Source organism: Eurytemora carolleeae, unplaced genomic scaffold (genome assembly GCF_000591075.1).
Source record: "Eurytemora carolleeae unplaced genomic scaffold, Eaff_2.0 scaffold63, whole genome shotgun sequence".
Lineage (NCBI taxonomy): Eukaryota > Metazoa > Arthropoda > Copepoda > Calanoida > Temoridae > Eurytemora > Eurytemora carolleeae.
Window position 1 is genome coordinate 497,565 of NW_019396024.1, and position 25,210 is coordinate 522,774.

Consider the following 25,210-nt stretch of genomic DNA (forward strand, 5'->3'; position numbering starts at 1 on the left):
AGGAAGTTACACAGAGAATATAAGTTTATTTGTGGACAATTTTCTGAAACCCCTTTCCAACTTACGCACATCTTATCTCCAGATTTTTGAGATGTATTGAATAAATTAACAAAGATGATTTACCAGCCAACTCTATTCTATTCTCTGTAGATGTTACAGGATTGTACACAAATATAACTCAGGATGATGGTCTACAATTCTGTAGTGGAGCCCTTGAAAGCAGAACTGATAAATCTGTACCTCCGTCAATTTTGATTAAGCTGCTAAACATTTGTTTGTAAAATAACATATTTGAATTTGGTGGTAAACTGTACAAACAATTGATAGGAACAGCAATGGGAATACATCCAACCCCTTCCTATGCAAACATTTTTATGCCTAAGCTTGATGATCAAATTGTGAAACTTGCAAATACATACAAAATAACTGATGAAGACCTGGAAAAGATTTCTGGATGATTTTTTTGGAATCTGGACAGTTTCTATTGAGTAATTATAGGGAGGGAGGGTGGGGAGTTGCAGAGAACAGGTTGAAAACAGCTGCACCAGCTAAAACATGTGGCGCTGCAACAAACAAAAAGAGGGAAATACGGGCAAACTGCAAAGCACCCCTGCAGTGAGTTTCCCATTAGTAATGATTCCACAAATTTTGAGCACCGGCTAGAACAGCATCTTTTCGGTCTTAACAAGACGCGTTCAAAAAGTATAAAATAGGAGTCTTGAAGACGTCCTATTCCCCAACTGAAACCGTCTGAGGTTCTTATCAGGTAGGTTTAAACAGATCATATTCAGCCAATATGCAACCAATCTGAAAACGATTATATCCCACAGGAGCCTGAGAATTTCAGGCTTGCACCTATTATAATTTTTTAATATTTATTTTGCAATTTTGATAGATATATAATTGGGCTTTGCTCGTGCTCGTAAAGTAATTAAATGTAAAATCTGAAGAAGAAAAAATATACATTAAGAACCAGAATAGGTAGACAACGTTAAATAAATATCTAAGTGTATTTGATGTTGTCACAAAGCAAATAATTTTACAATTAACTCATTGAAGGACTTTAATGTAAAATGGGTCTTTTTACTCTGCACAATTGCTGTGCCTCATGTTCATTGGACCATTTAAAGTCATAACTTTAGTCTAAAAGTCGTCTGGTTATCACTGTGGACCACACGACTTTTAGTCTTTTTATGTATGCACATGTAAATTCAATTTTTCGTTGATAATTTTTTATTGTTTTAAAAAAAAACATGCGTACAAGACAGTGCAAAGGGGAAAATCATAAATAAATACGAACAAGGTAGGTATCCTGGATAATAGCCAGGTAGGAAGCAAAGTTCTCAAGCTTATTGAACTAGGCCGAAGTACACAGGAGTATCCAAAAATAGAAGTTTGTGTATTAGAATCTTTAAACGTCGTGGTCTCCGTCTGTGAAGTAACCCCTGCTCAATAAATTGAAAATTAAACAGAAATTTATAAATAAATGATTAAAACTGCCATTATTTGATCTTTGATATATAAAAACTTACAAATATAGTGCCATAAACTGAAATTATGAATCATAAATATCTTATGAGGTGTTTTGTACTTACTCAAGGAAAGTAGGGTTCACATATTTAATTCCCATGTTTATTGGAACTCCTTGCTTAAATAGCTGTTTGGTTATTAATGAATTTTCAGTTCTTTTGGATTTTTTTATATTGAATAGTTTTAGTTTTTAAACTGTTTTATAAATCGAGAAGAGTTCCCATGAAGATTTTAGTTTTGCTTACCTACTCTTTGTATCCATGTTTTTTTAGTTGAGTGAAAGATTTTATCCTCATCATCCTAACACTCAAACATACTTAAGTATTAAATAACATTTATCTTCACTTACTCACTTTCAAGTTTCGTAGAAAATTTAAGCTATTCGACATTTTGGTTTTGCAATGTTAAGTCTTTGAAACTCCATTTTTTTACTTTTTTTTATAAAAATGTGGATCAAAGTTTTTTTTAATTAATTATTAATTTGTACCAATTTTATTTGGGTGTCCCTTAAGAGTGTGGATATTGATCCGAAACGTTGTCTTTGTACTTGTTTCCGGTTTACTTGCTGCTCCTGGAATATCTATAGAAAAATATCATGATTTTTATTGTTTAATGAATAATCCCCCTCACAGTCCTCCATAGAAAAGTCCGTCATAAATTGTAAACTCAGAACATTGCTTTAATTTTGAGACCGAAAAAACAATGCTTTCAACCAAAAGTGTAATAATTGTTTGCTACATTTTTCTAGAGATGTTTTTTCCAATTTTTTATTTTTCTTTTAAGAGATAGAATTAAATAGCACCCTTGAGATAAATTTTTTAGCCCTTACTAGAAGATAAGAGCTCAAAAATTATAGCTACGTGAACCATGGCATTATGTCCTCTGTGTATTTTTTCTATCTTGAGAAAGAAAAATATAAATTTTCGATCTATTCTGAGGTAGTTTGCTTATTTAGAAATATTCAAAGAATGATATACTAAAAGAAAAATTTGGGTCAAAAATAATTTACTAGGCCACAACTGTAAATCCATAGATTTAAAGATCACCGTATACACGGGCTCCAGCCACTTGAGATCCAAGGGAGTTTGAGGATATGCACTCATATACTCCAGAGAACTCCAGACTAAAACTAAAATAAGATAAAGATAATCTTCCTTAAACAACTGATAAGAAAAAATGCACTGGCAAGATGCAATATTTCAAAATTTGGAGATTGTTTTTTTTTACAAAAACTTTTTTCATTAATTGATACAATAGGTATGTATCTTTATTATCAGAAAAATCAAAACAATCTTTTTAGGTAATGGCTTCTCTCCCCCTAGTGTTGTGCGTTAAAGACGCTTTACTTAGTTGGTTTACAGAGATATTATACAGTACATGAATATAAATGGTGCGAAACTAAAAGGAGCACTTGAAACTTCAGTTAATTATAAACTCCTTTATATAACCAACAAACTAATAGCATCTTATTATACTGTCATATAAAACTTTTAAGTATAACAACTATTTAAAAGTTATCCACTACACTTAAACGACTTAATTATTTTCTTTTATACTTAAATCCAAAAAACAATCCATATTTCTTAATTTTGAACATTTTTAGCTGAAACTTTATATCAAATTGACTACGTTCTAAAACGATCTAACGCGCAAATATGTCAAAACTGAGTAACTTAAGAAGACCGATTTGGATGGGTTGAAATAATCCAAATTAGAAATATGACAGAGGAAATAACAATCAGAAAATGCTGATATCGATGGGACAAAAAAACAATTAAAAAAATACGGGCAGCGTTCCTCTACATTCAGCATTATTGCTATTTCTCGTTTTCTTGTAATTTACCCAATTTGAAGCTTTTTATTGTGGAAAAATTTGAAACCTACCACCGTGCATATGTGCACATAATATACTTTTCTCATTCTGGTTAATGACTCAATTCAATGGATGATACTACCCTTTTAGATGATTTTTTAATAACCGAGTAAGTTTTAGACAATTGTTTACTGCAGGAAAGTATTACTCATTATAAAGCTAGCATACCTGGGTATTACCAAGGATGTTGTATGAGTGTATCCCAAACTGTAATAAAATATTTATCAATAAAAACTTTAATGGGGAAACACTTAGAAAAGAAAAAAGTCGTTATTTATTAGATAGTTAGATATTCTAAGATTATTACAAATATGTAAAAACCGAAGAACTAAAGTATATGAGGTTGGTTGGGTTGAAATTATCCAAAAAATAAACAAGATAGCGGAAATATCCATTAGAAAATTCTGTTATTGATGGAATCAAGAAAGAGTACAGCTACGTTTGTCACTTTAAGTTTTAAAGATTTAAACATGGCATGAAACATTGTTTAAAATATGACAAAGAAAATTTGTTTCAAATATAAAATCTGAAATATTTGAGTTTAAAATTAGTGTTGGTGCAGTAGAACGGTCTTATATTAAATTTTACAAAGTTAATATTTCTAAAAGTGTGGGTTTACAAAAGATTTTGATAATGACAATATAAATTGTAAGAAACATATTATTATTGAAATTAAATATATGTAGTGGAAGAGAATAGTACTCCTGTATACATGTATACTAAGATTGAAGATATCCAGGAGACGTTATTATATTACTCCTTTAAAGATTTTAGCCTCGGCTTGTATTTAAACCACGGCTCAAATATGGTTGGTTACATTTAAAATCGTATTTAAAGGGAGTGTTCGCGAAAAATGAAAGGGGGTATAGGCTTAATGCAATAAAAAAGCGCTTTTGATCGCTTATAATCTTACTTCTATCTGTTGCGTCTATAAGGAGAAAATTGTTAAAGACGTCTCATACCGAAGAAATACAAATTGAGAAAATTGCAACATACGACTTAGACCGTAAAAAAATCAATTAATTTTAAACAAATCATTCATATATTACAACCTATAATCATCGATTATTTTTCGCCATGGCATTTGTATAAAGTTTATATTTTACAATATTTTTAAAATAATTTGTTTTGAATTTGATTATTTCTCTTGTCGCTTGTGCAACTATCTAAGAATGCCGCGCACCACTCACATTTTTAGAAATCCGTTAAAAACGTTTTTTAAAAATGTAAATGTAAAAAAATTAAAACTGTACTCCTGTGTGACCTGTGTAACTAAAATTCAAGATATCTAGGAGAAGTTTATTTTAATGTTTTTGGAAGTTGTACTTTTCTTTTTATAGTTTTATTTATGATTATTATAAGACTACCAGGGAATAGGAATAAAGGGAAAGGAAATGGCGCTGGTCTGGCATGAGAAAGCCAGTCGCACTGCTTTGCAGACAAGTTCGGTAAACTTTACACACACTCTTTTGGTACAGACACACAACATGACGTTTCCGCCCCATGGAGATTACATTATATAGATGTGTACAACATGTTTTTGTTTTTATTAATAATTTAACTTTAGAACTGCTATGGTGGATGTCTAGCATAGTTTTTGATATTGTAGAGGTTTTTGTCACTTTCATAAGATGAAAGATGGGAGAAATTCGTTTATTAGAGGGTTTTCTTCCAGGAACCTCGCTTATAGGGGAGCTGTTCTAGGAACCACGCTTATTGGGATTCTATTTCAGGAACACACATAAGTTTTTGGATATTGTTATGGTTTCAATGCATCAACTGTTGAGTGAGGTGCGGGGTTTGAACCCGTGGCACTCAGTGATGGGCACAATCCACTTTCTGGTCAATGTGCTTAACTTCAGTGATTTAACGAAAACTGGTCTAACACAGTTACCAACCCACCCCGTCAAGGAGAAGTAATATTACTCCTATACAAGTATACTAAGGTTGAAGATATCCTGGAGAAGTTAATATTACTCCTGTACTTCTACTATCAGATGAGAAACTCCAAGGTTCAGGCGAGAAACTCTAAGGTTCGGGTGAGAAACTCTAAGGTTCGGGTGAGAAACTCCAAGGTTCAGAGGAGAAACTCCAAGGTTCAGATGAGAAACTCCAAGGTTCAGATGAGAAACTCCAAGGTTCAGGTGAGAACCTCTAAGGTTAAGGTGATAAACTCTCTTCAGATGATAAACTTTTTGTTCGCGTGATTTACTCTATGGTTCAGGAGATAAACTCTTTGGTAAAGGCGATAAACTACCTCAAGACAAATTCACGAATTAGGACTGGAGGGGAGAGCGGCAATATTAACCTTCAACATTATCAATTCAATAAGCAGTTTTATTTCAACCATCAAAAATATTATAATTTCGTTATTATTTTGCAAGTATCCGTCACATTCAGTAATTTCAGTAACTCAACACAATGGCAGGGATAAAATTTTATTCGTAAAAGACAAAAGTTACCCCAAAGATTTAGGTGGTAAAATATCCCCTTTCTTGAATATAATATCAAGTTTTCTGCTGTACAGTGATTAAATGTTTTTGTTGAATATGACACAGAATGTTTCTCAATTTATTTGGAATTTATTGACAATTCCACCAAAGGTGGAACATGAGTTAAAGAAATGTGGTAGAAGAAGAATATCTGATATTAGTGATTATAAGTACATTGAGACCAGTATATCTACATTCTGCAGATCCAATATTCATTTAACAAATGAATTTCAAAATAATCTTTGCATCCCAAAATTTGAAGTTTTATCTATACTCATTAATAAAGTAAAAATGATGCAAGAGACTCCAAAAAAAAAACTAAAAATCTTTTTTCAAGCTTGCAAGATAGTTTTTTTTAATGTTAAAAATCCATTTTTTCTCTGTATGTTTTTATAGTTCATGCAGTGTATTGTATCCCTTTCTACATCATGTTTCATGATTTTCAATCTTCAGGATATATACAATATTCAGATTCTGAAGATTGCGTCAGCATATACTTTTTTATACCAAATAAAAATGTTCTGAGCTTATTCTAGAGATTGCAAAAAATATATCTATATTATACGAATCATGGAAGATAGTAGCAGCATATTTCTATCGCTCCGGTCTATCGGAGGAGACCGGAGTAAAACATATTAACGCAACCTCCTACCGGAGCTAAGGAGAAGAAAAAACCATCCAACCTTCCCTTTTCTTATGATTATTTAGACCGTTAAACTGTTTGATTTATTTACCCCCCTATACTGTGAGGATTTATCCCCCCCATGAGTTGCAGAAAATACTACTTCCCTATTTTGCAAATAAACGATAAACGTATTCATATAAAGTGTGGACTTTTTTAAACTATGAAAAAAATGAGTAACATTTTCAACGGAGACCTCCAAGTTTTCATTGGAGACCCCAAGTAAAAAAAATAAATTTAGTTTTACCTGTGAGATTCAGTGTGGTACTCAGTACTGGATTTTGATATTAGCATTATTTTTCCCGAAGAATTTCCCTTATCCTTGTTGCTCCTATCCTTGTTGTTGGACAAACCCCTTTCCTTCTGCCAGTAGGTTATAGGAGCAGGATAAGCCTCCACGCTACAGTTTAAAACTAATCTCTCTCCTAAAGAAGTATTAAAAATTCCAAGACATTGTTTGTGACTTGCAACAGAGAGTTTTGTTGGTGCAATATTTCTAGTGCTATGCTTCTATATGGATAAATTGGGCCTTAAGCAATATTATTGCACCTCTTTTAAGGAATTAACGTAATATGCAAACACATATACTTAATCCCATCCAGGGCCGTTTCTGTAGGGGGTTACAAGTGTAAAGCATAATTTTTTTATATCTTTCTTAGTTAAATTTAGGTTTATCCCCCTCAGCAGTATTCATAGTCAAACAGTTTTTCATGTCTAAACAAAAACATAAGTGGCATGAACCCTAACACTGTAACCACATCTTTAAAATAAATAAAAAATAAGTACAACTCCTAAAAACGTTTTATTAAAGAACCCAAAAAGATTACGGGGTACACAATGGGGTATCAGGGGGGAGGCTTGTTTAAGGAGGGGTATTTAAACCTTTTAAAGATTGAACATAAACAACACTTTTTTTAAAAGATACTGAATTACAGATTACATTTAAATAAAAACTATTTTTTTTCTGTTCATTCCTCTGAGTTCAGTCATAAAATGTCTATTGTATTTAGATTCTCGTACTTCAAGTAAACTTCTCCCAAGATCCCAAACCTCTAATAGAACGATAACTTTTAGATGGTAGAGTTCATGTCCAGGAAGGTTAAAATGTTCTCCTGTAGGCTGGTTTGTATGAATGTAACCATTATGTTCTCTCACTCTTTCATCTAAAGATCTTGGTGTCTGTCCTATATATTGTAGTTTACACAGCTCACATGTAATACAGTAAACTACATTTCTGGTTTAACAGTTGAAAGTTTCATTGATCTCAATCTTCTTACTGGTATCAGAGGATTGTATAACTGTTCCAGGCTCTTTGTAGGGACAACTTGGGCAATTTAAACCACAAGGTTTCATACCAGGTATTAGCCTTTTTGGCCTCATTCTGGGAGGATCTGGAATTCTGGCTCGGATGAGTTTATCCCTGAGATTAGGAGGTCTCCTATAGGTAACCATAGGTGGCTTTTGAAAAACCTCCTTCATCCAAGGATCCTGGACCATGGTTCTCCAATGTTTCTGTATGATGGAGGAGATGCAAGGCAGCTGGGGATTAAATGAGATAGAGATAATAACTAGATCTGGTTTCTCCTTTTTCTTAACTTTCTTTAAAGCAACTTCTCTAGGTGTAGCTTTAGCCCGGACCATAGCAGAGTCAACAATTGTGCATCCCTGAGTTCTGGTTTGCTGCAAATTCGTACAAATCTGTATGCAAGTGAATAAGGTATGTTGTTAGAAATATGTGCCGGGTGGCAGAATGATGGAAGTAGGTACATATATCTATCTGTGGGTTTTCTGTAGAGATCTGTTGTGATTTTTCCATCTTCAGTTTTGTGTCAAGGAATGAAATACTTTTTGTTCTGTGGCACCAACAGTCATATGTTCATCCACGATAAAATGAAGAACTATGTTCTAGAATAAACTTGACTGTAGGATTCATTTTATTGATATCAGTCAGGAATTGATATAATTTCTTAATAGAATTTCTCAATCATCCAGAAATCTTTTCAAGATCTTCAGAGGGTACTCATTAGTTATTTTACATGTATTTGCAACTTTCACAATTTGATCATCAAGCTTAGCCATAAAAATGTTTGCATAGGAAGGGTCTGAATATGTAACTGGATAAATATGTCTTGCGTAAAATAAAAACTAGAAGAGCTATGAGGTCACAAAGCCGGTTAATAATTTTGTTTAAATTTGACCCTCTTCTCCATTCCAGTGAACAGTTCGAAGGTGCAAGGGTTAAAGTGTAAGGGTTAGAAGGAGTAAAGGGATATATGTATAAGTATATATATATAAGTATAAGTATAAGTATAAGTATAAGTATATAAGTATATATAAGTATATATGATATTGAGCATGTTTCTGATTTTTAACGTTAACGATTCAACCTTTCTTTGCAAGTATTCATGCTTATTTTTGTAACTTATAAAAGGCTAAACCAATTTTAGATATTGGCACGAAAATAAAAAATTCTTTTTATAAATAATGGCATGTTTAGCTTTATATACAAAAAGGTCACTAAATGTCGCTGTAACTTAGTTTCTAGCATTCATGGAAATGCAGATATGGTCCTGCTCTATTTTTCATATTGAGTAATGAGTATGCAACTGGGGAGAAGTGAGGTTTTATTAATTGTACCCATCTGTTAGGTTAACTTAATGAATTCATTTGGATAAGTGGCTCATTTAATTTTTGTCTAATCTATAATAAATCAACAATATTTTACCTACAGGAATACCAATGAGTTGAGGTTGAACAACAACTGATGGAGAAACTAAAAAAAAATTTTATTAATCCTGTGCAAGAAATTACAAGCTTTATAAAGCATATATTTTGCCATAACAATGAGACTGGATTTAACAAAAACGGTTAGAGTGAGTGAGGGTTGGAGTAAAATCCCAGGGTTTGTAGTAAAATCCTAAGGCATGGAGTAAAATTTAATGGTTTATTTTTGGAAATACAAAACTTTATTTTAAATTTTAATTTTAAATGGCCCGGCTATTCGTTTTGATCAAAGAAACTGAGTTTTCGCTATAAATTCAAGTTTTCTCATCCCTATATCTTTGCAACTCAATGTCGTAGCCATTTAATATTTCAAACTATGAACTTTGTTAGATCAAATATTCTAAGCTTGTAATATCAAAGGTTTACATCATCATGTTGAAAAAATATTGGGATTCGAAAATTTGAGTTTGTGATATTTAGACTCATTTATACTTCGATAACATTTTCATGGGCCGGGGGAACATTGAAAAAAAAATTAATTTTTCAACGATGTAAATCAGCATTTTTTTTAAATAAAGAACCTAAATAGGAGATTTAAGTTCCACCTGAAATGGAATGACAATATGCTCCAAAAACTCTTTTTAAAAATCTAAAATCCTAGTGTTATGCTACTTAATTAAAGGGACTGTAAAGGAAAAATGAAAGGGGGTATAGGCTGAAAGCTAATCACTTTAGCTCTTGATCGCGACCCATGAAAGTTTTATCTGATGTTCCTGTCTCGAAAAATTGATATTAAACTGTGTTAAAATTATACAAAAGTTCATATATGTAAAATTTAGAAAATCTTAAACTTAAATCACGTGACCAGAACTATCACCAATGGCAGAGCAGTATACTGGTCACGTGTCTCCGCCAGTATCACGTGACCACTTTACTGCACTGCCATTGGTGGAATTTCTGGTCAAGCAATACGGACGTATAACTATTATTATGAATTAAATCTATAAAAAATAGAAATAACAAATATAAAATTAAAATTGGAGTAAATTTAAGTTACAATTAGCTTTCTCTAGGATATCATCGTTTTCAGATTGGTTGCATATTTGCTGAATTTGATCTTTTTAAACCCACTACTTTTATACATTAATTTTCGTATAAATTTGACAAAGTTGTAAATCAGTTTCTCGAGAACATCAGATATAACTTTCATGGGTGGCGATCAAGAGCTAAAGTGATTAGCTTTCAGCCTATACCCCCTTTCATTTTTCCTTTACAGTCCCTTTAAGAGAATTAAATGAATTAAAAGTTGCAAATTAAAAAAAGAGATTGATTAAGTTGATATAGACATATGAAAAGAGCGATACTGGAGATATAAAAGCTGCTAAATACGTCATAAACAATGTAGGACACTTTAGGAAAGCATTGACAAAATTAACAAGAATTATCAGTGACATTTTTTATATTAACTTTTTGTATATTTTACATTTTGTACTTGTTGTTTTTTGGGACACGCTTTTTTAAAATTTGTTTTAAACTCTGGAATATAGCAAGAAACGTATAAAATTGCAAGAATCGGCATTTCTAGGTTACTTGAAAGAATGAAATGTTGTCAAGGTACAAAATTGCCAGGGTTAACATTCCACCCCTGATTTATTGATCTTTAAATTAAAACTTACAGTTGACATGAACCATGATTCGTTTGCTGACTGCAGGAGGAACATTGTTGTTTGCAATACAGAGGAAGGATCCCATGTGTTGCCGTCGTACATCAAGTAACGGCAGAGTTCCACCTTGAAAAAGAACAGAGTAAGATTTTTAAGTAAATTTTAAAGACAACAACATTTTTTCGTTTATAGTGCACAAATTGATTTAATTGTTTTAAAGATATTGCAGTTGCCCTTAAAATCTATTCTCATCTATAGTTATCGATTTATAACGTTATTTTTAATGTGATATCTGTGATACATACCTACAAATTTAGTAACTGTTTGAACTATATTGTGAGAGAGAAGCTTAAAACTAGTCTTATCCTCCCTTCTCCATGTAACCTAATTATTCAACAAATTAGATCTAATTTCAACTTTTCTTTCTGTCATCTTCACAAGTTTAAACAAAATTAAAATTATCATGAAGCAAAAAATAACGGAGTGAATGACGTTTTGGGTAATAGATAAATACTTAACCTTGGGTGACGGGAGACCATGAGCCACACACGTCAGTGTTATATTTGAACCTTCCAATACTGAGATATCACTAGATGTAGTTCTTACGTCAATATCAGGAGGAACTGCATAATTTGAAAGCAAATTATTCATAATTGTTTTAAAACTCACGCCAAATATTATTTATTAAGTCAAATGAGAACGTAGAATTGAAATGGACGTAATTATTTAGTTATATTTTCTTTCATTAATAAAGCTGAACTTCTACTTTTCTTTTCAGAAAATTGTAATTCAAGTAATTGTTATATTTTTATATCTTTTAATGGCTATTTTTTATTTTGCCTTTGGTAATAAGTAAATAGAAAAGGTTGACATAGATCCAATTAAAGGGGTATACATATTTACCGAGTACATCTACACAGCCAACTTGTTTCTTCATAATTGCAGTGTTAATCTGACACATATAGCAGTCTCTATCTTCAACCACTACATCCTGTAAGGTATAAAAGATAAATATTTTACAACTTACTTAGATTTCTAGTAAAGTGGTTAAATACGTATTAGATGTGTTTGTAATTAGTAGCTACAAAAGGTTGATTTCTTGAGTGCGTATCCTAAGGAGTATACAAATATCTGAAAGGTAGGTCTGAAAAATCAACAGAATCAAGTGACACTCTTCGATGAAAGTAGTTCTACAAAACCGAAATCCTCTAGTTTTCTGAAAATTTTGTATATCTGGCAAATTTGAAGATACAATTTAGACATCCCAGAAACATATTTATTTCTTTTTACTATATCAAAAAATGTAACTTCTGGAAAATAAAACTCTGTAAAAAAACTATTTAAAAAAAATTGACATAATTAGATTTAACCAAATTTAATCTTATCATCAGTCAGTTCTTAGTGGGTATCTCACATATATTAACTTAGTTGCTGTCGGATTTCAGGATGAATGTTATTTCCAGGATGAAGATTTGATGGCGGGATAGTGATATACATTTGGGACATCTTGGAAATAAAGGACGAAAATGCTTCATTTGAGAAAAGCTACAGTGGGTACAAAACACCTAAAAACATAACACCAAAATTCTAAAACACCAAAAAACAAAACACCCACATTAAAAAACACCTAAATATCAAAACACCTAATGCCAAAACACCCGCCTAAAGGAATTGAGTCTTAGCAACAAACATTTTCTTATTTCTACATCTTTGCAACGATATTTCAAACTATGAATTCTGTTAGATCAAATAATAAAAGTTTGAAATATCATAGCTTCACGCCGTCAGGTTGCAAAGTTATAGTGATTACAAAATTTGAGCTTGTGGCAAAGACTCAACTCCTTTTAACTTCTTCACTGAAGGGTAAAACACCTAAATTTCATGTAAGGGTAAAAGACATTTCATCTTAGGAAAGAAACATCAAAATTTTCAAAATACCTAAATAAAGGTTAAAAACAACTAAATTTTAGAAAAGAAACAGCTAAATATTTAAATTAACTTTATATGAATTAATGTAACTAATTATAAAATAATAGTTATTAGTTATTAGTTATTATGTTTTCCTGCAGATTGAAGTAGAGTAAAATATCAAAATCAAAGGATAAGAGAAAGTGTGATGATTTTTAAAATGTACTCCTTTAATGTAATGAAATTCAATTTTTATGAAGTTTTTAATTTAAAGTTTTAAATGATTAAATGCTTTTTACCTTTACATGAAATTCAAGAAGTCTTTTAATAAAGGTGTTGAAATTTAGGTGTTTTGAAATTTAGGTGTCATGTTTTTTTGGTGTTTTGTACCCACTCCAGCTTCGGTATACCAGCTCAATAAAGCATTTTTGTCCTTTATTTTCCAGATGTCTTTAAAAAAACTCGTCCCCAGTTTGTGATTTTTTTTTCATCCTGAATGAAGAAATATTGTTGTCATTTCTCTCTTTTTAATTGATGCAAGACTTATATATTCAGTTCTCTCTTCTGAGTTCCTTTTCTCCATTTTGAGTATGACACTTTTATAGTATTCCTATATAAAATTTTAACTTATGGAATTTATAGATACTGATTTACTGAATGGTGGATTGAAAAGCATGAAATATTCCTTTTTCTGTTTTCTTGAGGGCAACTATGTATGGAGGAATACGCAACATTTATGTGGAAAGTCTCTGAATTTTCTTTTTTGTAAATATTCGTTGAATTCTTGTGCGGGGTCGAAATGAATATTTAGGAAATCAGTACATTTCAGGTTCGTTTTTAGGTTAACTCGAAATCTTGCTTTTTAAAACTCCCAACCTTTTATTAAACTTGTATAGCTGAATTCAAAATGAATCCAAGATATTTTAAGTTTTTACCAAAATTTGCATAATTAACCGCAAGAAAACTGTTGGTTCTTTTCAAAGAAGTTGGGTTGGGAATCTACAGAACCCTCCAGGTGTCTGAGATGATAAAGATATTTGAGTTTGATAATTTCTTAAAAGAGGTTAAAATGGTGAAATTATTTGGGATTGACAAAATAAAAACTGCTTTTTATAGTTGAAAAACTGAGAATTTTTTAAAAAGATAAAACTGTTTTTTTTTTAAATACAAAAAGATGATGAGATGAAAATAAATATTCTGGATTTAATTATTTAAGTTTCAAACATGTTTATTCGAAATAAAATCGAGGACCTTTGAACAATTTTTAAGGTTTGCCTTATTCGATACCGTAGATAGAATTACAATCTATAACTATGTACAGTCAGGTTTCACAAATTTATACTACTACTTTTTAGGGCTCAGTGATTTGTGATTCTTAATTAATTGCTTACCTTGATATGGAGATTCCAGGTATTATGCTCATCATGTGTAACATGTATTCTCTTGTTGTTTGTGATGACTCTTTTGTGAAGGCTAAGAATTGTCTGGTCACTTGCTTTGATCCATCCAACCTGATAAAATAGTAAACGCCTATAAATATTTCAAAACTAGCGATTTATAGATATTTTATGATATTAGCTGGTTGCATAACAGAGGTTTTTAGAAGATATACATGGCTTAAGTACCTTGTAGTCCTGTAGATTTACTACTGAGCAGGAAAGAATGGCTTCTCGTCCAACGGAAACTGTCATGTTTTTTACACTGTTTATAAATCTGGGTTCAGCCTCATACTGATGTCCTGAATTTCAGAATTTATATAATCTACTGAAATATACGTATGCAATTAAAAAGACAGTTAAGCACTCATTTTAATCTCTTTTTTTCAATTTATCTTCATGAAACTTTACCTTGTAAAGAGATGACAGGTAGAGAGATGATAAGAATATGTATCAACATTTCACCAGTTTTTAATCAATAATGTTTGTTCTGCCACACTTTCAGCTCATTTTGAAGAAACTTATTCAAGTCTGTTTCCGAATTCAGGCTTAATGGAACCTAAAACAAACATGGTTTATGGTAAATGTAATACCTCGGGGCGTCAATGAATATTTTCTGGGGGGGGGGATTCAGAGGTAATTATGTTTGGCATTTGAAATATTATAGAATGTCTTCATACTTTACACCTTTTAGTAATAACCTTTATAAATATTGTATATTTCGGTTCAAACCCAAACCTACAAACTCTCGCCCCTTCCACACCCCCCAATCAAAATTATAAATTATAAAAATATTAATGATGATATTGTATTTCAATTAAACATAAATTTAATGTTAACTTTTTCATTTCATTGGTTAAAAACTAACAATTTTGAAAAAATATCAATTTAATCACACAAATTAGATAAAGGAATTAAGTCTTTGCCACAAAGTTTGATTTTCTATTCACTGGACTTTTGCAAGCCAAAGTCGTAGACCTTAGATATTTCAAACTATTAAATATGTTAGATTAAAAAGTTTTCACCGTCAGGATTTCAGTTTCATTTTAAAGGATATATACTAATAGGCTTTCAGGGCGATTCGTGTCTCTTTTCTTAATGCCTACTGCAAAATACCATCCAGGAAACTCTATTGCCGAAAACCATCCGGGAACCCCTACTTCCTTAAGTTCCATTCGGCAAACCCTACTGCCAAATATCGTCCAAGAAAGAAAATGAGTTTTAGCCACAAGCTCTAATTTTTCAATTACAAAACTTTGCAACCCGATTTTGTAAACTTTTGATATTTCAAATTATGAATTCTGTTAGATCAAAAAGTCTAAGTTTGAAATATCAAAGGTATCACGTTGCAAAGATATAGGGTTTGAAAAAATTGAGTTTGTGGCAAAAAGTCAGTTCCGTTGACAACAGTAAATAAAAAAAATTATCAAAGTAAGTACATAAGTTTGCTATTTTTGCCCATTTTCACTAGTAATTAGGATGTGCAATGTTCCGTTAACGGAAGGCAAGCGAACGGAAAAACAAATTGATGGGTTATAAAAAAGAATGAACGTAATCGTATGTGTTTCTACTTAAAAATTGCATAAATTACTTTCAGATAAAATCTCATTCTTACGTGGTTTGATGTTTTTAAGTTACATTAAAATTGTCCAGCTATTTTTACAATAAACAATCTTTAACGGCTCGTTAACGGCTGGCAACGCTAACAATTTCTAAAATATCTTCTGTGAACGTCGTTAATAAAATTTAAATCGTTAACGAACGGAAACTTTGAGAAAGAAAAGAAAATGCCGTTAATAAATGGAATGTTAAGTATTTTGCTGAAGAACGAACTGCTACATAAAAAGTTTTTTTTTTAACGATTTTAACAAACCATTAACGAACAGCTTTAAAAAAATCTGATCTTGCCCAGACCTACTTGTAATTCGTATTACGAAATTTTACTCAACATTTTATTCAATCTAAGCTTGTTTCATAAGTCAAGTCGTTACTTAGTTCCTTGAACAAATTGCATTATGTACTGATCAATCTGGTTTTTGCCAATTATTAGGAATCATATGGGATATCCAAAAGAAAGGATTAAACAGAAAATAAAAAAAATTAACAATGTATATCGAGATTTAGCAATCGGGATTAAGGGTATCCAAAACAAGACGTTTCAACTTTGAATAGATTTTTTAAAATTTTCAGTGTGTTAATTAGTTAATCGCTCAAGTCTTATTTCATTGAACCAATCGCATTAGGTACTTAAGTTAGTTCAAAATACTAATACATGTTCTTTGTAAAGTGAATATATTCATACAGAATTTTTAATCTGTTTTGATTCAGACTCTAAATTGTCTTCAATTAATATCTTGTTTTCAAAAATTTTCATATTTTAAATAAATAAGCTATTAAGGCGCTTCGCGCCGATCTTTTATTTTAATTAGTATCTCTATGTATGCATTGTATAAAAAAAAGTAAAAACAGAAAGTAATAATTGGGTTTCCTTTTTCGACAATAAATATTTTTCTCAAATTTGGATGATTTTCGTTAATGAATGCAGAATTGTCCTAAAAAGCAAAACAACTCTAGCAAAGGGATTCTAGGATTAAGATATTTTGTCTCTCCCNACTCAGATATCTAGCTAGTTGAACCAGTGAAAAAAAATTCAGATTTGAAAATATCAAAAGTATTTTCAAAATTTAATAACATAGCAAAAAAAACTGGAAAACTTCCAGATGCAAGATTTATGCAATATGATTCCTTTTATCAACGGCAATTTAGCTAGATATTTTGTCTTCAGTTTTCCAATATTTTTTCTTTCCTTTAGCCATACATTGCACAAATAGCCATACATTATTTTTACTACAAGAAAAATGGCATCAAAAATTAAAAATGTCGTTAAAAGCTCAAGAAAATCCCGCTCAAACTGAATCCTTAGAGTTTATTTTATCGATAAACTATAATGTGTAATAAGTTAATAATTTCGACCTTTTCTAAGACTTTCTGAGATGAGATTTTAAAAGATTAAACCCGACTAAAACCCAAACTCGGGCTTAGATAGAACCCAAGTCAGGATTGGTTCTGATTCGACCAATGAGAGACTGTTTTGCAAGCTTTCTCTCTGTAGCAGACATAATGCCGTCAGATCAGCTGTGATAAGGAGATGTAAATTTCGAAAATTCAAACTTTATGTAGATACATTATTTTCATAGTATGTTTATTTTATATAATTAATAAAATTTGACACCACAAATAATTCCAAAGATTTTAAATGTACAAATATAAGAGATTTCACGAAATTTACAATCATCAGCTGCTGAAGACTCGAGCCTTAAAGAGAGAAAAACCCAAGATGGTTGGTTCTTACTAAACTCAAGGCCATCCAAAACCCCGGCCTTGACTTGAGCTTTACTAGGGTCTGAGCAGACGCAAAGACCGGGTTTTAGTCGTGTTTAAGCGTTTAAAATCTCATTTCTGGTCAAAAAAAAAATGCTCCCACCCCTCCACTAGCTAATTCCAATCTACCTGTCTGCCCAAACAAAAGTATTATCTTTTTATAACTAAACAATTTTTTGATAAATTAGGTGTTCCACAGGGAAAATGTCTTTAATTCATTCTTAAATAGAATTTAAGATCTACATTCTACATTTAGAAGCTTCTCCCAATTTTCTAGGGTTTTTTCACCCCCCTTTCCGCCTGCCCCTTTGCTGTCTAAGAGCCGTTTTACTTTCTAACTAGACTTAAAACTTAGCAAACATAAATTAAATTGTTTAAATGTTGTCCTTCCATTTCACAGTTTTATGAGTCCCACTGTATAAAAGTTATAAAATTAAATGTAAATAAACATTTATATTCCTCATCCTCAATTTGAATATTTTGGTATATTGAGTATTTCAAAAATAATGGTTTTACTGTTTGATTACCTCAAATTAAAAAATATGTTTTTTACTAAATAAAAACATCAAATTGATTTTTATCGAAGCTAATACTGGAATGACAGAGAATTGATTTAGAGAAAAGCCAAAAATTATCATGAAAACTTTTTTTCTATAAATGATGTTCCAGGGCCCAAAACGTTAAGTAGCACAAATGTGTGAAGTACACCTGCAGTATGTGAAGAGTACAACAAAAGGGCCGTTTTACACTTTTTTTGTGTAAATTCCACTCTATATATAATCTATTCTCTTTGACTACAATGAAAATAATAACTACTACTACTGGATATTTTTTTTTTTGCGGTACAAGTATATAATGGTTCATATTTAAAGGATATTTCAACGTCGGCGAGGCATTTTTGACCTCTAAATTTAGATGTCCGAAATGTTGAAGCCACGTCGAAATATCCCGAGAAAATGAATTAGTTACTTGTTCCAAAGAAAAAAAATGATATCCAGCACTTTCTAAATCAGCAGTACGTTGATAATTTTGTGTCACATTGCGATTACATATTCTCTATTTGGGATGTGTTGAGAATATATTTTTTGTTTTTTATATAAAAAAAAATTCATTTGTAATGAGAACACAAAATTTAAAAATCTGATTTAAAACTCATTCCTGCACATGGAGTCCCTGAGCTGAGAAAACGTTTAGAAGAGCAACGATGGACGAGAGTTAGAAGATATACGCCGATGATAAAGTCTTCGCACACATTAAGGACAGGAGAAGGAAGGTCTACGTCCTGGCAGGATTTTAAAAACTTCAACAGCGATTTTGAATTCGAGGATGGACACCCTGAAGAGGAGGCCATTGTTACCTATTTTAAACATCTAAGACTGGAGAAAAAATGGCAACGTCATCAATTTGGACACACTACTCCTACTCCTACATCAACAGTGTCATGAAGTGACAATATGGCGGGAAGCTGCAGATCCTACCCAGGATCACAATGACAATCACGGGGTTTGAGGCATAAGGACGCGTATTTGAAGAGGAGGTGAGTGATTTAATTTGCAAGATGATATATAAAGTGATAACCAGAAAACTGAGAAGATGACTTTTAGACTCAATTTATGACTTTAAAAAGTCTTATGAGCACGAGACACATAATTGTGCAGTGTAACAGACCCATCTTACTAAATTAGTGATTTAATCAGTTTTATTGTATGTATGTACGTATGTTAATATTTAGAAAATTGGTTTAGATTAATTCAGGTGCAAGATGCTTATCAATTTTTTATATTTTTCAATATTTTTTTTATGTAAAAACTCCATTAAATTTTTATAACCCCCTATATAGGGAAGATTTTAATGAATTTCAATCTAAATCAACTTTAAAGCCAATATAAGAGATTATACTTTTATTTGGCAATGTTTACTATCGGTAGTAAACGTTACTTTTTTCCAAATAAAATTACGGAATATCTTTTCTATATTTATTAGGTAAAATAATTTGCTGCTAAGATAACCTTTCCTAAACATATTATTATAAAAAAATTAACTTGTCATGAGGAGTAATGGAACGGTTATTAAATAACTTTAAAATAACATCAAGAAGAATATCTTATGCGTTTGGTTTGATCAAAAACTTCAAAACTTTGAAATGCAACCAAAAGATCGTTTAAACTTAGATAAAAGTGTAAAAACCTGCGTTTTTGCCACAAACTACCCCTATGTCTTTGTAATCCGATTTAATCTTGTTTTGCATGTTATCACAGAATGTAAATGATAACTGAGAATAATGCTTTAAATTTCTTTTTATGTATCACATAGAAATCTTCCCCTTGAATAGAAATATTTCCTACTGAGTACATCTATAAATCTAGTTGAAGAACTCAAGATAAAATAAAAGCCAGCTGATACTGAATATATTCTTAATAAATAGGTTTAATCGAGATTCTTGGGATACAATTAATGTTTTTTACAACTTAATTTTTTATTTTTTTTTAAACGTGGCATGACATAAGTCATCAGTTAATGACAGTTTCATATTGGCACCTTTTAAACCGACCGATATTTGATGAAAGATTGTAGAGCAATTGAGTCTTGGTCACAAACTCTGATTTTCTTATCCCTGTTATATCTTTGCAAACCAATGTCGTAGATCTTAGATACTTCAAACTATGAATTAAATAATGTAAGTTTGAAATACAAAAGGTTTACATTATCTTGTTGCAAAGATATAGGGATTATAACATTTCAGTTTGTGGCAAAGACTCCATTCCTTTGTTACAAATAAACCTTTAGCGGTCAAACTTTACTATACAAAATGTGTAAACACAAACAAACGCCATATTGATATACCTGGCGGTGTGATTTATATCATTTGGACTAATAGCAGAATGAACTTAATGTCAATTAAACTGAAGTTAGCTGTTCACAAACCGGTTTTTAGTTCATTTTAAGATTGGTTCATATGACAAAGTAAAAAAAAAATTCAAATGAATTAATTAAAGAAAAAAAAATTATATTTAAACACATAGGCATCACCATTTGAGAGATCTTTGGCCGCAGCACCGGCCCCCTAGCCTGTCCTAGCCGCGGCGCTAGATGTACCCTAGCATGTCCTAGCCGCAGCGTTAGGCCCCTAGCCTGTCCTTCCCGCAGTGCTCGGCCCAAAAATTGTCGTAACCTTACCTAACCCTAAAATATTCAGATTACATGATTCCTTTTTTGTAAAATTAGTAATGCTTAAAACTGAATAGGAAGTATTTTTTTTAAATTGAAAAATTAGTTCAATTGAACAAATATAATTGTTTCAAAGGACTAGAGTCCTTTCTAACGTTATTTAGTCCAAATAAACATTTGTCCAAACGAACGTTAGTCTATAATTAGTGCAATTAATATGACACCGGTCTACATATACGTTGTTTTGATATAAAGTTTGACGCCAACATGTTTAAAGACCGGATATATAAGCAGTTGTTAGACGTGTTCCAGGATGGAAGTGTATGCACCCTCCCCTGGGCATGGCTCTGCTCCCCCCTAGATATAAGATAAGCCATTCAAAAAATAATTCAACAACTTTATCTTTTGATGAAGATACTTGAGTTTTCCATATATTAAAAAGTCAACCCACCCCACTTAGAATTTTAAAACCAGGTAAAAAACATTTCAGTGGTTCTGCCGAATTCTCAAAAAAAAATTTCAGCCTTTCGGTCCAGGGGTTCTTGATTTTTGCTCAAAGAAGACCTAATATTCGAAAATGTACTTAAATTTAAGATTTAAATAAAAAATTTAATTATGATTTTATTTTTACGTTTTATAGAACAGAATAGAATAAACTGCGCATTTTAAATAATAGAATTGAGGATTTAAAATAAATGACAATAAAGATGTTTGAATTCTTTTTGAAAACATTTTTTTAAGTTAAAACGGCATTTTAGAGCAAAATGTTTCAACGACGACCCACCTACTAGTAACACTTTATTGTACACTAAAACAACATTTAGTGGGTGAAAAGGCAATTCATGGGACTGAGCACATTTTCGAATATTACCTGTATAGTTTTCCTTTCTTTCTTTCAGTACCTATATTAGGTATCTTTCATATTCCAAACTTTAACAGATCGAATGGTTATTGGTAAATGCAAAGCACCCAACAGAATATATGAAGTCTATTCATTGGTATGTATAAGGTGTAGTGTATAGGTCGTTATTCTTTTATAGTTTTATTAGGCCAAATTTCTCTAAGACACAGCTCCAGCATTAAAAAGAACTCTGAGCATTGGAAAATGCGGGGGGGGATCTTCTGGATTCGGATTAATTTGAAATATAATTCCAAAATCTAAAGTAAGGAAGTAACGTCAAAGTCAAGTCACGTTCTAGAATATGAAGAAACCTTGCAGGAAAAATCCAAAAAAATTGAGTTCTTGTGAGGTTAAGTTTAATTCAGTTTTAAGCATGTATAACTATGAACCGTAAATATTTCCTAACGAAAAACTTTATGAATGCATTTATAACAATAATATCAATAAAATCATATACAAAACTATACCACTTAAAAATATAACGTCAGGAACACTGTAAAATAAAATTTGGTTTACAAATAATTTTATTCAGATGACAACACGTTATTCTCTACCTACCAAGAACTTATCATGTTTAATGGAATATCCTGTACTTTTGGAAAAACTTCTTACCTTGTTAAATCCAATCCTTATAACAGATCTTCTAGAGTGTGTAGAAACAACTGAATTCCCCGGTTGGAAAAATGGTCTCTTTGTCAAAGTATTTCTACTGGTACTGGACAGATTTAAGACTCCATTAAAAATCGAAAATCCGTCTTCGCTTATCTTATCCCCGTTTAACAGTATTCTCCACACCCGGACCGGCCTGCCTTCTCTCGAGAACCGTTAGTGTTTGTTCCTAAATGTGAGCCGCCACGGTATTATAGTTTATTGTGCCAAGAAACACAAACTGAGAGCGAGGTACAAGTAAATTAAATTTTTCTTTGCTTCATTTACAGGTAAATTTTCTTCATTGAATATTGTAACATTAAGATGGTGGTTTATAGAAAAAAATATAATGAAAATGGACCTGGGTAAAGCAGATAAAATTTTACAATAGATAGGGTGGATTTTACAATAGATAGGGTGGATTTTACAATAGATAGGGTGGATTTTTTAATGGTATTTTTGCCTTTCCATGTCACAACCCTAAAACCCAGCAGAGAGAGGGGGGGGGGCGGGTCAGGACATGGTTTGAAGAAAATATAATGCCTAACTAATTATTTTAATAATGCGGCAGGACCATATAGGCAATATTTCTGTGAATTAACTATTAAAACCCGTTTATTAAAGGATTAAAGGGGCTATTACACCTCATTTTTATCCAAAGGATCCCCCCAGTTTTTCAGATGGGGGATGTCCCCCACCGGGCTGATCATTTATCAATTTTTTTTAAAATTTAGTTTACTAAGTTTGACAAGTTTACAGTATTTTGAGGACTGGAATTTTTACATAATATAATTGTTTTCTCTATATATTACACCATTTAATCTTGTGTAATGTAAGAAAAATTATATTATATTTATCAATCCTAAACTTTCTATTTTCTACCTCTTGAGCGCAGTAAATTTTCAAAATGACGATTTTAACGGATTATGCTTTTTATTATTTCAGACAAATCCTGAATATACTAGAGGTAAGTAAAAGTCGTCTCGTCCAGCAAAACAGTTATAAAACTAAATGTGGAACTTAAATTAATTTTAAAAAATGTCTAGAAAATTTCACAAAAAGACCAGAAACTGGATGAGTGGGGGCATATTTCAGGCCCCAACCCAAAATTATACTAAAACGATATATGTAGGGCAACAGAAAGCTAATCAAAGACCATAGTTCGTTACCTATGTCCAATAACCATGAAGATAAAGACACCTACACGAACCAGAAGAACCGGGGGAGTAGACTAGAGTTCGAATCTGTGAGTACTTAACTTTTAAAACATTTTCGATGGAACATTAATCTACATAACGGTATTCCACTGTTATGGAGAAAAAAACAATAAGATATAAAACTACCCTCTTTCTCCTTTTTTTATAAGGCAACCCTCAAGAAGATTTAAATAAAAGATCATTATTAATGATTTGCACAATCCAGCTGCTGTCTATTTTGAAAGAAAAAATGAGAGAAATATTTCCTTTTTAAAAAAATCATTTAATTACGTGTACCTTTCTTTTAATCACTTTTACCTTTAGAACTTTATCATATTAAAATTACCTATATTTTATTTTTATGTACAGGGTGTCCCACGAAACATGACAGTTGGTGAAAAGTTCAGAATGTCTTTTTCCATAATTTGTTAAGTTACCAAGACAATTAGACTCCAGGGAAGGTTTATGAATCATCAAAATTTCAAATATTTGTCTCCATCAAAATTCGATCATCATTAAACTTTTTTAAATTTTGAAAATCCGCGAAATTTTTTGTGAAAATCCGCGAATTATTTTTGTTTTGTTTTATGATGTACACAAAGAGAACATGTTCACAATTAATTTAGGAGATGGGCGCGAAGCGCCCTCTAAGGCTAGAAAGAAGGGCGCGAAGCGCCTTGAATTTCTAGTCTATATATAAATTTGGCTTGTCTGTTTGTCTGTCTGTCTGTCTGTTTGTATCCAATAAACGTCAAAACGGCTGGACCGATCGGGCCCAAATTTTTATGCACAAAGAAAGTTTTTTTCAGAATTGCAATTGCGATATGAATAGTTAAATTTAAGTATTATTTGTATAATTTGGATTTTAAAGGACATTTTTTGATACACCATCGCTGGTGTTAGGATTTAAGGAAGTTTTAATGAGAGAAACTTACGAGGATGTCTGGTTTTGGCTGGTGGAAATTTAGTGTTACTAAGTATTAAGCCGGCAGGAGGACGGAAAATAATGTATCACCAAGAATATAAATAGATCATATGGACAGATGTCAACGAGTCGTATTCCTTAAGGAATATTTCTTATTTTAAACATTACAAGAGTCAAAATTGAGAAAATTGAAAGAATAGGAATAGTAAATTCAATCGTGAATTTTATAAAAACACCTGAAATATTTCTAGCGGCAAAGATGTTTTAAAACCCACAAAAGAAAGATTTGAGCCCCCAACTAATTTCCTTTTCTTTCAAGTTTCGGACTCAAATAATTGTTATTCCAGGAGCTTTTGACAAAATTTATTTCAATATTTCACTTCTGACATTGCCAATTTAAATCTTTAAAAATCTAAAATCTGTATCTGTATGTAGTTTTTAAAGGGAGTTTTAAGGAAGTAGGGTAAAGGCAATCCACACTCTTACGTCACAAAATGGACAAACAGCAACTAAACGCAGGTTATTATTATTATATCAAATTATTTTTGAACAGATAATGCTTAGCCTGAAATAAATTAATGACTTTAAAACTCAGCATCGCTTTTACAAAAAAAGTAAAATGTTATTATTCTTCTAAGTTCGAATTTACTTTCACGATGTTAGGTAATTGTCCAGTGTTAGA

General features: G+C 31.5%; 1 protein-coding gene across 6 annotated transcripts; it reads right to left on the bottom strand.

Annotated features, from left to right (window-relative positions):
• Nucleotides 1-991: 991 nt before the first annotated feature.
• Nucleotides 992-22,497, bottom strand: LOC111707312 (protein amalgam). 6 transcript variants are annotated; one of them, XM_023480432.1, is made up of 15 exons: nucleotides 22,372-22,493; nucleotides 14,721-14,868; nucleotides 14,499-14,611; nucleotides 14,265-14,384; nucleotides 11,869-11,956; nucleotides 11,485-11,588; nucleotides 11,271-11,349; nucleotides 10,978-11,091; nucleotides 9,303-9,350; nucleotides 6,825-7,002; nucleotides 3,572-3,610; nucleotides 2,577-2,659; nucleotides 2,037-2,110; nucleotides 1,776-1,830; nucleotides 992-1,445 (listed from the first exon to the last, which is right to left on the bottom strand). In XM_023480432.1, the coding sequence occupies exons 2-15, from the start codon at nucleotides 14,767-14,769 to the stop codon at nucleotides 1,234-1,236; spliced, it is 1,356 nt and encodes a 451-aa protein (XP_023336200.1). In that variant the 5' UTR covers nucleotides 14,770-14,868; nucleotides 22,372-22,493; the 3' UTR covers nucleotides 992-1,233. The 6 variants fall into 6 exon arrangements, 5 of the variants coding, with proteins under 5 accessions (XP_023336200.1, XP_023336274.1, XP_023336341.1 ...); XM_023480506.1 differs by lacking the exon at nucleotides 22,372-22,493 and adding an exon at nucleotides 21,730-21,872; XM_023480573.1 differs by having other exon boundaries at nucleotides 1,357-1,445; nucleotides 1,776-1,846; nucleotides 2,018-2,110; nucleotides 22,372-22,496.
• Nucleotides 22,498-25,210: the final 2,713 nt, after the last annotated feature.

What these genes read in the sequence shown, in the direction of transcription:
- LOC111707312 (XM_023480432.1), bottom strand. Translation starts at nt 14,769, where the DNA reads ATGTTGATACATATTCTTATCATCTCTCTACCTGTCATCTCTTTACAA. An exon ending in AATCATGGTTCATGTCAACT is followed by an intron (nt 9,351 to 10,977) that starts GTAAGTTTTAAT and finishes ATTTTTTTTTAG; the next exon opens with TTTCTCCATCAGTTGTTGTT. An exon ending in ACTCATTGGTATTCCTGTAG is followed by an intron (nt 7,003 to 9,302) that starts GTAAAATATTGT and finishes ATACTTCTTTAG; the next exon opens with GAGAGAGATTAGTTTTAAAC.